Below are 13686 nucleotides of genomic sequence, written 5' to 3'. Positions count from 1 at the left end.
CCAGGCCTCTAGGGGGAGCACTTAATGGAGCTGTGTTTCTTTTAAACATTTTTTTTCTAACTCATTCAGCTATGATATGACACTTAAAGCAATGATTCATGGAAAAAAACAGGAATTTCCACACTGTTGGTTATTTCTTTGACATGTTTCCCAAACTAGCACTCCCCCTAGAGGCCTGGAGGTTTCATTTACTTTTATTCCATAATTTTTTCAGGATATTTGTCTCTTATTTTGGCTCTGCTCACTTTTCCATTTTATACATTTGGGGCACGTTCCTCCTGATGGGACTCTTGCCCTTGTCTGCTTGTGATGATCGAGCTTTTCAGTGAAATTTATAGAGCACAGATTTCACAATAGTTTTCACATGATAAACATCCCTGTAGGGATGAAAACGACACATTCTCAGAGATAATTCTCCGTAGAAACAAGCCTGAACACATCGTTGGATTCCCATCTTCTTTTGCCAAAAAAATTATCTCCATATTTCTTCAAACTCGCCAACTGCAGATTTAAATCTTGATTGGTATCGCGTCGGAGCGTCACATTTATCAGCGCTCACATGAAGAATGTGTCGAGCTTTCCAACAAGTCTCGCCTGCCAGCCCTCCAAAGACATAATGAAGACTAATAGTCCGAGCAGGTTTTATTAAACAGAGTGTGAGCTGAAGGACAAAAACTCAAAGCTGTCTTACCACCAACACCAGAATCATGGGCCCCTGGTAGATGTAGTCTGTGTATACGCCCGCTCGCTTCCCAAACCAGCATCTGCAACGTCCACAAAAGCAATCAGACACGCTTGGTTCTCACAGACAGATGTATTCAGATTGTCAATCATCATCCGTCATAAGGAATTCACCTCTGAGCTCTGTGTGTGCTGGATTCATTTCATTTCTTCACTCCAGGGGTTTAAAAACATGCTCCCAGTCAGTAATTCACCCAGAATGCATTACAGAGTTGTTTCCGTTTATAATTAGATTCTAAAAGCTCATTTTTCCCAGGCAAATGAAACCACCTGCCTGTGTGATGAGAGCGTTTCACATTAATATGACTTTATATTGATAATTTCCTAGGACAGAAATGTACAAAAAAGAGGGTTCTGCCTGGGAAATGTGGAAATAATCGATGCCATTTGAAATATTTTGTTAAAAAATGTTTAAAAAAAAAGGTAAAATTCACAAGGTTTAATCCTATTTATCCTTAAAAATGAGATTTTCAAGGATGAGGGTAATTTTTATTTCTCACAGGTGTTTTAAAGACAGAAGGACAACTTCTTTTTTTTTGCGGCTCTGAGTGACAGAAAATCTTTTAGAGAAGCTCAGGCTTGAAAACCTAAGAAAGAGAATCAATATCATGACAGTCATTGAACTTCCTGCTTCAGACAGCCACAGGAATTGGACAGTTGATCTTTAAGTTTGAGGTGTGTTTTGTGTCAGGAGTCAAAGCTTCCAGAGTCTGGATATCAAGTGGTCCGGTACGGATCAGTGCAGTTTGGGTACAGGTCGGATCGTTAAAGCCTGATCCTGAGCCCTTCTTGGTAGGCAGCGTAGAAGGCAGATACTGATAGCCATGTCAGCTTTGTAATAGCATGATGGCATAGCTGCGCAACACAGTGTACCCAACACAGTTTCATTTTGACAGCAGCTTTGCACTGCTTCCAGACGTCATTTTCACAAAGTCTGCTGGAGATTTAACCATGGCAGGGTTATGTGTTGTTCTTTATTACTGCTGTTGCATGACTGAATCAAAATGACAATTTTTTGGACCAATCAACAGACTGCAGTGTTTCTACTTCCACCTTCTGGGGGTGGATTGGTTTTTCTGGCACCCCAACAGAAGGGTACCAAAAAGTGGGACGGTACGGGTCGGTAATTTAGGGAACTGTCTTGGTTTTATCTGCGCGGCAGCAGTAATGAAGAAAAACACATAACCCTGCCATGTTTAAGGCTGCGTTTACACGACGCCAAAAACGGTCAAATATGATAACATTTTGTTGCATTTTGGCCTTGGGTTTAGATAAGACCCTGTTGCGTTTTGTCTGAAAACGGAAACTTTTGAAAACAACAGAGCGTTTCAGGGTGAAACACTGACGTCACCCCATGTGCACTTGCAGTTTCAGGTGAAGGTTGCGCGCGCAGCCACAACTTTCAGTTAAGCCATTCCGGTCCAGTTGGTGGCGGTAATGCGCCTCAAGGTTGGTTTGCTCACACAATAAAACATCAGAAAAAAGAAAGAGCAACCACAACAATGATGGCTGATTTCCGAGTGGCGTATATACACATGTATATCGACATCGCCAACTACTACATCGTTGTGACTTGTCCTATTGGAGTCGTATGAATGTGGATCGTTTTCACGCTGTCCTCATATGAACGCGGGTGGCTTTTGGAAACGCAAAGAAAGAATCTTTGTCTCTGTGTAAACGTGGCCTAAATCTCCAGTCGACATTGTGACGGTAACTTTCTTTTTGTTTTGAAAATGGCGTCATGAATAGCGTGCTTTTTGTTCACTGTGTTGTGTTTTTCTTCTTTGTTGGATTTATTAGCAGGGTACACTGTATGGTGCTGGATCACTTGGTGGAAACAAGGCTTTAGTGACTTTGGAGCCTGTGGTTGTACTTTCACTTTACTTTCACACAACAGGAGTTTGAGACACACCATCGATCTTTATCTACCGTCAGTCGTTCTGACGCATTAGATGCCAGGGTATGTTGATGATTTATAAAAAATCCTGCTTCAAGGGCTTGATTTGCAGAAGCCAGACACTTGATTAACTGCCGTTTTTATCAAAAGAATCAGTTTCCACCTGGTCTAATCCACTCAGCTGGAGACTACTTACATCAATTCAAACACCGAGCTCTTCAAATCAAAGTGAAAGTGGCCGAAGGAGGGACGTGTAATTAAGGGTAACAATGAAGTGTGATTACGCCCGCTTTACAACAGACTTTCATCTCTTTAACGTAACACACTCTGACTTTGCCCTTGTCCTTTATTAGCGGGCGAAGAGAAGAGGTCTCATTGAATATCAAAAACTGTTCGTCATCAACAAAGAGCTTACTTCTCATTGTCGTAATACAGCTTCCCAATGGCCCACGCCACAATGATGGGGAACGGTATACCTGTGAAGGAAAGAGAGACAAAGTGAAAGCGTCTCCTTTCATCTTTCAGAAAATATGACCCCAGGGATTTTACGCTGCAGAATGAACTCCTTGGGTTTTTTCTTTTTTTGTTGTCATCTCAGCACCAAACCCCTGCCAAGATCTGTCAAAACTGATCTTCATTGGTGTGCTGAGATCCATAGATGCAAGCCAGGACTTGTCACCATCTGAAATTTCTTTGTGAATAAAAGAAAAGCTGGACTCAGTTTGACGCTAATGTGGAGCGATCGCCTGAGTTACTGACTTATAGGAGGATAATACGACAGATAAACTCCTATTACTCACTGTTAAATGACACTAAAGGGACCGTGAGGAGCTCGCCAGCTGCTGGGACACGCTCGACGTCTCTGGAAATGCTTCACTTCATTAACAAAATATTGTAATCAGTGTAACGCTACACCTCAGGAAAATCCACCCTCACAAGCGGGAAAATTGTGATTTTTTTCTGTCGTCTGCACCTCTCTGCTTCAATAACATCCCTGCTTCTGAAGACCGGGTGAAAGATAAGCGAAACAGATAGAATTTGATCTTATTTATGTCTTCACGGCACTGCTGCCATCCCCCCTTCACACTGAGGCTTCACACTGCCCTGAGGGAAATGTAATCCAGCTGGCACAATACACCTAATCTCAGCAGTGTGTAGTTTGGTTTGACAGAGTGGAACAGGGTGTCAGCGAGCCCCAAGACAACGTATTTCTCAGCTGCCGCACGAAATCATGGGATCTCCATCGAGTCAGATCCTGCCTTTGTTTGGTGAGTTCATTTCTGACCTTCGGTTGGTTCCACTGAGCTGAAATCTTTCAGGCAAAAGTTGCACAAAGGAAGTTGAGGTCAGTCTCAGATCTGTCCGTCTACAATTAAAGTTAACTTGGAAATGTAGACTTTGCAGTCAGTCTGGATTCTAAACTCTGCTGTTTTTGCTCTCCCTTCATTTGGTTTCCAAGGTTTTGTACTCACACCATCCGATGCAGATGAACATCCACTTGCGCAGCTTGTCGGTGGAGTAAGTGAGCACGATGGCGGTGTGGAGGTAGCAGCCCTCACCAAACATCCAAAAGAAGTTTGTGGAGTGGAAATAGTTGAAGGAGGCGGTGACGAGTCTGCACCACACCTGTGAAAGGAATTTTAACACGAGTTAACCTTTGACCTTTGGGGGAAAGCATGTGCTTTTGCATAGGGATGTAAAGATCCCTCACATTGCAGTTAGAAATCGATACAATTAAAAAATAAAAAACAAATAAAAATGTAAATCTTTAACTAGGAACACATGCAAACCTGAGATTTTTTATTTGAAGAGATTTTTTTATTTTATTTATTATTTTTTTATTAGTAACACAATTAAAGGAAATACAATGGTATAAATTCAAAATATACAATGTTGTCTTTTCTCTTTTTTTTCCCCTTTAACAATGTCATAAATAATGTCTCTACTTTCAAGGAAAATTATAAAACATTAAATCAGATTCCCACAATAAAATAATAATAATTTAATAAAAATATAAAATTAAAAAATAAATAATAAAAAAATAAAAGATTGGTCTTGATTACAATAAATAAATAAATAAATAAATAAATATATAAATAAACAAATAAAAACTTAATAAATAAATAAGGTGGTCACCAAACAAGCAAAATAAACAAAAAACAACAACAAAAACAAAAAAGGTTTAGTTTTTTTTCTAATAAAAAATATTATTCATTTAGTTATTTTGATTTGAGATTATTTTTTGTTATTTAACAGAAAATATAATTTCACTGGCACTTTCTACCTCAGATAATTAAAAAGGGATTTCTCTTTAACTTGTTAAAAATAAGAGAAAATATATCCAACAGTTTTTATTCATTTGAATATATAAATACCTGTGAGTGTTTTAAATTTTGAATTTACTGCATGGCTTGTGTTTTGCAGTTGCAGAAATAGTTTAGTAAGCCTGCAAGCTCATACTGTTAAAAATAATCATGAGAAAATCACTTATTGGAAATTGTATAGAAACGTGAGTTGAGTGTATCGTTAAATCCCTACTTTGCATCATTTCATTGAGGCTGCCTGATGGTGATCAATTTGCACATCCTAGATCAAGTTTAATCCTCAAAATTTGATCCTCTAAAGCATCTTTTCAGAACTGAATCATAATTTTAAAATTAATTTTTGAGATTTGGCCACAAATCTGTTGTTTGAACCAGCGACTTTGACCTTATGGCTTCCTAATCTGACCAGCTCCTCCAAGAGTCTGAAGAAAACCTAGAGGCACTTTGGGTAGCGTGTGACTCTGCTCCAAATCCCTGTCGCTGGGGAACTACAGATGGCGAGATCTGAAAAGGATTTGGATCAGGCTGTAGGACAGCTTCAGTCCGATTTCTGGGATTCAGCCATTTCAGTGACAGCGCTCGTCTTCCCACATGCAAATATTCCCTAATAACAAGCTCCTCCTGACACCGCCGCTGCGCTCTTGGCTGCTTGAGACAACGGTGACTGGTTTACAGGAATACCAACATGCTGGAGTCTTCACCCCGAGTGTGGAATTATAATGGGTTCAGATTGTACTCCAGCACCAGCTCCTGACAGGCTGGACTGGTTTTTAAATTAGTGTGACTCAAATGCTGTGACATGCCGCTCCTCCCTGTAATACAGTGAACTGACACTGAAGCATCTATTACAAGGAGTCAACCTGGTCAGAGAGCATGAAGAGGCAGAACACAGATGTGATAGATGACTTTTTTAACCACAATCAAATCTAACTAAGAAAACCAACTCTCACAAAATAAAATCCTGCTTCAAAACAGCTTTACAGTCGAATTACTGAAACACTACGCACCACGTTACTTTCGTGCACCTTCGGACTCATGGTCAGCTGGACAATGAACCACGTGGCGTTCCTCAGGATGAAGGCGGTGATGAGGTTCCAGTGGATGATGTTCCTCAGGCAGCGGATGCTCCTGTAAGACGAGCAGAGGGGGAATAAAACCCAAGTACTTCAAACTTCTGGATATTAAAAGTGTAATGTGAAAGATTTGACCAAACTTTTCAGTTTGTAAACATTTTTGTTACGTCACTGTTTTAAAACACGATTCATCTGTGAGCTCATTCTTCTGAAAGCGTTGTAAAAGCAGAGTAAAAAGGCTGAACATGAATAATGAAGAGAATTAGCCTCAGAGTAGCATTTCTCACCACTGCTCTCCTTAATATAATATGAAGTCACATTTATTCCCTCTCTGCGCTCTTGTTTGTGTCACCTCTGATGTGAATCTCTGATGTTTCCTTAATGCTGTAAATAAATGGACCCGAGGACACAATTAAAGCTTCTTAGGAGCCTGTTTTGCTGCCCGCTTGCCGCCTCAGAGCGTGGGGTGAAAATAGCAGCACACGAGCGAGCAGACATGACTAACCGCGCTCTGTCAGAGGAGTGACGGCCTCGTTTGTTGTCACCGGGTGACGGTCGTCATTAGCCGCTGCTTTGTACTCCGCCAAGCATGAATGACTTGAAGCACGAATCTGAAGGTGTCATTTGCTCCGACTGGTGCTGATGTACCAGGGTCAAACATGTGCCTTCATATCTCACTGTCTTGTTGTAATTAGACAGAATGAACCAGGTAACAGAGGCCTGTGGTTTTTATTTCATCAAACACTTCACAGAACATTACAGTTTTGTTCCTGCCACCGCCAAAGAGCGATCAGTCAGGACTTCTCTGAGTGAAGCCAGCAGCTCTTTGGCTTCCCACAGGTCATAACTGGAATGAAATCACAGGTGAGATCTCTGAAACCATCATGTTCGAGAGAGGATTACAAACTACCACTGCAGTAGTGAGGACAGCTCCAAGCTCCAGCTCCAAGAAAACAGTGAGCAGAGAAAATGACTGGGGCGGTTTACCAAACCACCTACTACGCTAACAGTGCTTATGTTTTTTTGGCCAAAATCCAGTCTGAAGTAGTCAGTATGCAAAAATTTACAAAATCTGCAGTATGCCAAAAATCCTCAGATGTCCCACTGATCCAGGAAAATTTCTCATTATGCAACGGACCAGTCTACCTCGCATACTGTTTCCCATTGTTTGTGTATGTTGGTGGCAGGTTTTGGTGAATTACCACCATCTACTGGAATGAATCGGTATTACAACTACAACACAACAACACAAACAGTCATAACGGTCTGTGAGATAGAAGTGAAGTGACAAGAAAGAAATATTGGTAAATCTTGTCAATTCTAGTTGTAAACAAGGTGTTTACTTCTACAAATTCATTAAAGCCCATATAAACCAATAATCACCGTTTTTTTTAACCATACATGGATTATATGGAAGTGGTTTTCCATTAGTGGTGAAAATAAAAGTCAAATCTTTCCACTTTTTAAAAAAAAAAAACAATATAACTTTTGGTGTAACATTAAAAATCAATTATGATGATTCTGCTGTGATATGATTCACAAAATAACTAAAATAACACGATCTACCCAAGTTCATTTTGTACAGTTTTAATAAATGTAAAAAAATCTTCAGCTGTAACTCCGCCTTCCGAAACTTAAAACCAGAGTAATATACTACAAAACAGACCCAACAGAACCGTCATACTACATACTACATGCAAAAGCAGTAGGCAGTATGCAGTGCCTACTACACACTTAATTCACATGTAGTATGTAGTGGGCGGTTTGGAAAACAGCCTAGGTCTCTTCTCCTTTACTTTTCCTGTTACATACTGTTGACAGAGTAGGCTACAGCGGCTCAGCGTTTTGAACCAAAAATTATAAGAACAATAATCAAGCACTGGTTAGAGAAGAAAAAGATCGATCAGAGACTCCATGCTCTCGTCTTGCAGCTACCCAACAGCAACAACCAGAATCAGCCACCACATCCCAATTCGTGCACGCCATTTATTAACCACAAAAAACAATCACTCAATTAGTCATCCCAATTCAACTCAAACAATCAAACAAAACAATAATATATTTCCCATAATAAACACAACATAAATAACCAACAATATGTAATAACTGAGAACATCCAGTCAACACATACACCAACAATAAGGCACATAAACAGTCAGAGAGAGAAAGCATGCAGTTTCTATGCTGTTTGGCACACTTAAACCATAATAAATCCAACAACCTCTTATCTTCTCTGATTGTTTTGCACCATTCTGTTCACACACTGAATACCAAATGTAAATACTACAGCACTTTTCTAACAGGCCGGTTCTGCCACATGCTGCAAAATTACGTACTATACCTTTAAATGAGGGATAATTAACAGCAAGAGGACATGAACTCAACAAGAAAAAGAAGGATTTGGACCAGATAGAAGAAGGGTTTGCACAAGGGATGTCCCGATACAGTTTTTTTGACATCTGATCCAATCTGGTGTTTTTCATGATATGTTTTGCTGATACCGATCCGATACAGATACCGTTCTCTGATAAATCCCGTACTCCATTGGGTGATCCCATGTAAATGACAAACAATATTTGTTGTATTAAAGCGTGGGGATGCTCAAAACATGTGAAAACTGAATCGGTCCCAATCACATGACGAAATCTGTTACTATCCGATCCTCCAAAAATAGCCATATCGGCGCTGATACAGATCAGTCTATTGGATCAGGACATCCCTAGTTTGCACAGCAACTTAGTTAACGTGTCAGTCATTTAACACCGTTCCTTGACATAACATTGCTCTGGACATGTTTAATTGGGTTGTAAAAGGCAATGGTCTGCAACCTTTATTTTCAAACAGTCAAACAAATAGACGCTGAATGAACCAGCGAGTCAGTCAACTCGGGTCTCCGTGTGCTGTGGAGAAATATCAGACCCCAGCTTTGGAGCATTGACCGAGCAGGTTAATAATGTTCATATGAAGCACTCTGTGACGGCTCTATGTATGTGTGAGCGTGAGATCACTACAGGATAAGCACCTACTCCACAAAGAGACACACGACTCTAACATGACGTATTTACACTGTGTTTATCATCTGATAAGATGAGAGGAGACTTTGATGATCCCTGAGGGGGGATTAACACGTGAGGATGTCAGAGCGGCACAGAGACAGGATGAAGAAAGAGAAGACGACGGGAAAACAACATGAAAAGTTTGAATGAAATGAAGCTGAACGAAAATAAACTGTGCAGATATTTACAGCTGAATGTTAAGATTTGAGATGAGATTTCTCTAACACTTACTTATGTTTCAAGTTTTTGTGAAGTTTAAAAGCTAAGTATTCTTCAAATGCCTTAAATTCTGATTTCTTCTGTTAACTTCATTTTTTCTCGACATGCTAGTGTCAGACCTCACAGTTTCTGTTTCTGCTCTCTGAATTTTACCCTCCAGTAGAAATAAATGTCATGTCTTCATAAATTATAACATTTTCTGACTACATTTCGTGTTTCTCTCCCTCATTCTGCAGATTTGATGTGGTTTCCTCCACACGTTCCTTCCCCTGAAACTGTTTTTTGTGATTCAGCATCTCTTGCGGCGCCATCGGAGGTCAGAGGTTTCTGTTTGAGGATCAGTCGCCAAAAGCCTTGTTTACATTTCAAATCTAATTTCCAAAGTGCTAATGTCCTCTCCTTCCTCACCGAGCGGGTGAAGGTGAACATAAACACTTTGGACTCCTGATCAAATTTACTCTGATCAGATTAATCTGAACTGCATCTGCGGCTGAGAGAGGAGGAAGTGAAAACTATTTAAGTCAGAGTACACGTCACGTTTTTTCTCCTGCTCATTAGGTAAGTTTTCCTGACAGTTGGACTCTTCTTGGGTAGACTACACAAACTCTTCTGCTCGAGTAATCAGCTCAGAAAAGTCGTGCAGCTGGGAGGAAGTTTCTGGTTTGTTGATTAAGTCGGAGGTAAAGCGGCAGAGGATTCAGGCCGCCTGAGAGCCACCAGCTGGATGCAGCGGGACATCTGTGCACACCGAGTCACGCTGCATTTATTCTGAAACATTTCCAGAGACTTTTCCAGAATGCAGTATGATTTCTGCACGCGGGGCCACAGCAGAGGGCACTTTAGCACCTTTTCTTACATTCAGGAGGACAGGCAAGAAAAAACATGCAAAGGGAAATAAGTGGAGGTTACAACTTTAAGCCTTTGATGCAGATTGGCTGAATCAAACTCTGTGTTCCCTTCGTTCTGTATTTTTGGAATAGAATACAACAGAAAATACTTTATTTACCCCTGGCCCTGGGTTGGAGCAGCAATCAAAAAAAACAAAAGTAAGAAAGTGTATAGAAAGTGCAAAAAGCACCTCCAGCAGTCTGTTCAGTCTCTGTCTCCTGGATCCTGTCTGCTCACAGCAGGTGAAGCTCTTCCAGTGTGGCGTTGGTGTCTGGTGTTAGCTCTGTTAGCCATGTCTGTGAATAGCATGATGCTACTCTGCCCTCTGGTGTTCCCTCTGTTGCTGAGTTAGCACAGCTAGCTGGTCCATCTTATTGGAGATAGGTCTTACGTTCCCAATAACGATGGATGGTAGGACAGGTCCATGTCGTCACTTCTTAGCTCACACCTGAGAACCAGCACCTTGTCCTCACCTCCTTCTCCTCACCTTATGGGAAACATCTGGCCTTGCACCAGTTAGCATCGACATGCTACAGGCTGCTAACATTTGATTGCACATGTAAACAATGCTGCCATGATTACATGTAGGATCTCCAGACAAACACAGGAGCAAAAATAGTAAAAACATCACTGAAGACAAAACCAGTTTGGTGTCCATGACCAACAAATAAGACATACAAAAAAATGATCCACTCCAAATACAAAGACAGTGAAAAAGAGACGAAAAAATAATAATAAAAGGACAAAGAAGAGAGAGGCAGCCACAACCAACAAGGCAGACACCTGAGTGGATGCTCCCCAGTGGACTGGAGCTCCACTTTTGGTGGTTCCTGACCGAAACAGACCAGAAACTCAAGCGTCAGAGTAAAAACCATTCATCAAAGGATCATCACACCTCTTCTTCATCCTCTGATAAATCTTAATGAACATGTTCGGTTTTCTAAGATGATATTTGCCATGAAAAAAAGGTTTAATTTGTTAATAATGTCTCTGGGGAGTAGTTGCAAGAACTAGCGTCATCTGCGCCATGGGCTGCCGTTGTCGCTGGCACAGAATTCAGATTTGGTTTAAAGTCTCTGCCTCAACCTGTGATGCACACTTTGCTTTGAAACAGTCTGAATAAAGTGGATTTAACAGACAACAATGTGTTTTTAGTGATTTGGCTGATTTTCAGAGTGTCACAGCTTCTGGTAGGAGTGAAAGGTGATGCATTAGGAGTTGTGGGTTGAATGCCAAAGCTGTGGAGAGGAGAGGCAGACTGAGGTCAGGTGGCTCCCAATGGAGACTCAGTGAACGGTAAAATGTTTTTTTCTTGATTTGTTGAGAAAAAGTCAGTTTAGGTTTAAAATATTTGGGTGTTTAGATGTTTTATCCTCAGGTTTGATTCACAGCTGGTCAAAGAGTTTCGTTTCAGCAGCAGCGGTTTTATCCCCGCCTCCTTCCTCGTTACATCAGATCTTACGAAGTGTTTAAAGGATGAACTTTTCTCCCCCCGTCTCCGAGGGATTCTCTCACCCTCTCCAGCTGCTCGCTAAGCTAATCAGAAGTGTCAACCTTTCTCCTCACCCCTCTGGCAGCGACATCCTTCCCTTAAATGAGGCTCAATCTCATCCTCAGGTGAGGTAAGTAATAAATGCCCTGATGCCTCTATTAGTGCGCCAACTCTCGTCTCCTCCTCCACCTGACCTGATGCAGCGCACCAACACGAGTTGTGCATAAATGCTGTCCTGTGGAAACTCTATTTATTATTTCCCCCGCTGCCCTTTCGCGCTTTTCTCACTCCCCGGGGTGTCAGGAGGATCGATAACGACCTGGGCTGTTGAGGGTGCTAAGACCTTTCTCTCGTTAACGCACCGTTTGCTTCGCAGTTTGTCACAGAAACCCACTCCACCTCCAGCGGTGGTCCCAGCAGGCCTCTGCAGGGCTGCTTTGGTGTTTCTTTCATCGCTGCTTCCTGAGATGGGTATATTATTCCCATTAGAGCGGGAATGTGCCCCAGTTTTTTCCACGGGCGTCTAAACCCCTTTACATCTGCGGGCTGGAGATAGGAAATGTTTCATCCCATGACCAAACGGTTTTGGTGAGGACGAGAAAAACGCTTTGAACGCGGGATCTGAGGAACACTGACATTTCTGTCAAATCATGCGTCTGGGATTATCAGCGGCCTGGTGGCGGCGGGGAGGACGACACTCACCTCAAACACAAGAAGAGGAAGAAGGCGATGAGCAGAGCCACCATGGAGATGCAGTGACCTAGGAAGTTTATGATCACAGCGATCTGGTAGTGCATCTTGCCTTTTTTCTGCAGGGAGAGAAGAAGAAGAAGAAACAGGATGAGTCCTGCGGGTGTTTGTGATTTACAGGAACAATATTCTCAGGATAAAAAGAGGCTGAAAATCCTCTTTGGTTTATTTTCTGTTCCTTGGCTTCGACTGCGAGGCTGATTTAGAAACTTAAGAAGCAAGGGGAACTTGGCACAGTTTTTAAGAAGTGATAACAAACTGAACATCCTCACTGGAAACTGTTTATTCAAGTATTAAACGAACGGCAGACAAACAACTTCAAATATATAAAGTCAAATAGTTTTAAAGAGAATCTGCTGCTTCCAAAGCAGCCCAGCCAACACACACGGATGCATCTTCCTCTGTGTTTTCATCTCTTTGGGGTCAATTCGTGTCATTTTGCTGTCATTTTCATTTCCTTCCCGTCTCTTTTGCAGCCATTTTAACACTTCCTATCATCTCTCTGGAGCGGTTTTCCATCTCTGCTGTCATTTTGAATCATTCCTGTCGTGATTACAGGGTTAGGATTAAGTCCCCTGAGGTGATCGTGGTCGTTCGTGGGTCTGAGTGTCTTCCTGGTTTTTTTTTTTTTTTTTGCGATCATTGCCCATCTTTTTGTGGTCAGTTTGTGCTTTTTTTTTGTTTTTCCTGTGGCTCATGTGTGGTCTGTCACATTCTTGTGGTTATTTTGATTTCATTTTGTGCATCTTCACAGCATCAGTGCATCTTACTGTGGTCATTTTAAAGGTCCCATATTATGCAAAAATCACTTTATCAAGTCTTTTAGTAAAAATTGTGGGTCTTTGGCTTTCCTCCCAGCCCACAAAATGTGATATTTAATGAAAAACCTGTATTTAGTAGTGCTTGTGAATGTACAATCTTGACCTAAAATGAGCTGTTTGGATTTTGGGGATTTGCCAACGTCAGCGATTCCCTTTTTTGACCGGGGAGGAGAATGCCAAGGTTAAAGAGCCATCACTGCTCTGTTTTTGGCTGTAAACAGCCACATAGTTCCACGCACAAGCTTCCCATCTCGGAAGAAGACAAGACTAAGTGACTAGAGTTCATTTATCAAGGAAATGTTCCAGCTACACTCAGTAAAACTGTGCATGTGTGTGCTAGTCACTTTACGGCTGACTGCTTTTCCAACTTTGGACGGTACAACAGAGGGCTAGCGAATAGACTGGTCCTGAATCCAGGCGCAATG

The 13686-nt window shown here is 41.4% G+C and overlaps 1 protein-coding gene across 1 annotated transcript in view; it reads right to left on the bottom strand.

The window, feature by feature from the left end:
* The window catches only part of LOC141784774 (corticotropin-releasing factor receptor 1-like), a 90892-nt gene that overhangs the window by 17203 nt on the left and 60003 nt on the right, over window positions 1-13686 (bottom strand). The window contains exons 6-10 of the mRNA XM_074662636.1: window positions 12393-12499; window positions 5970-6090; window positions 4111-4264; window positions 3054-3114; window positions 692-764 (exon numbers count right to left, since the gene is read on the bottom strand). Coding sequence (XP_074518737.1) covers window positions 692-764; window positions 3054-3114; window positions 4111-4264; window positions 5970-6090; window positions 12393-12499 — 516 coding nt within the window. The remainder of the gene's footprint in view (window positions 1-691; window positions 765-3053; window positions 3115-4110; window positions 4265-5969; window positions 6091-12392; window positions 12500-13686) is intronic.

This window comes from Halichoeres trimaculatus, unplaced genomic scaffold, assembly GCF_033239565.1.
Source record: "Halichoeres trimaculatus isolate MK-OKI-2021-1 unplaced genomic scaffold, fHalTri1.1 fHalTri1_scaffold_23, whole genome shotgun sequence".
Classification (NCBI taxonomy): domain Eukaryota; kingdom Metazoa; phylum Chordata; class Actinopteri; order Labriformes; family Labridae; genus Halichoeres; species Halichoeres trimaculatus.
Note: the sequence above shows the minus strand (reverse complement) of the source record. Positions and strands in the feature narration are given on the sequence as shown.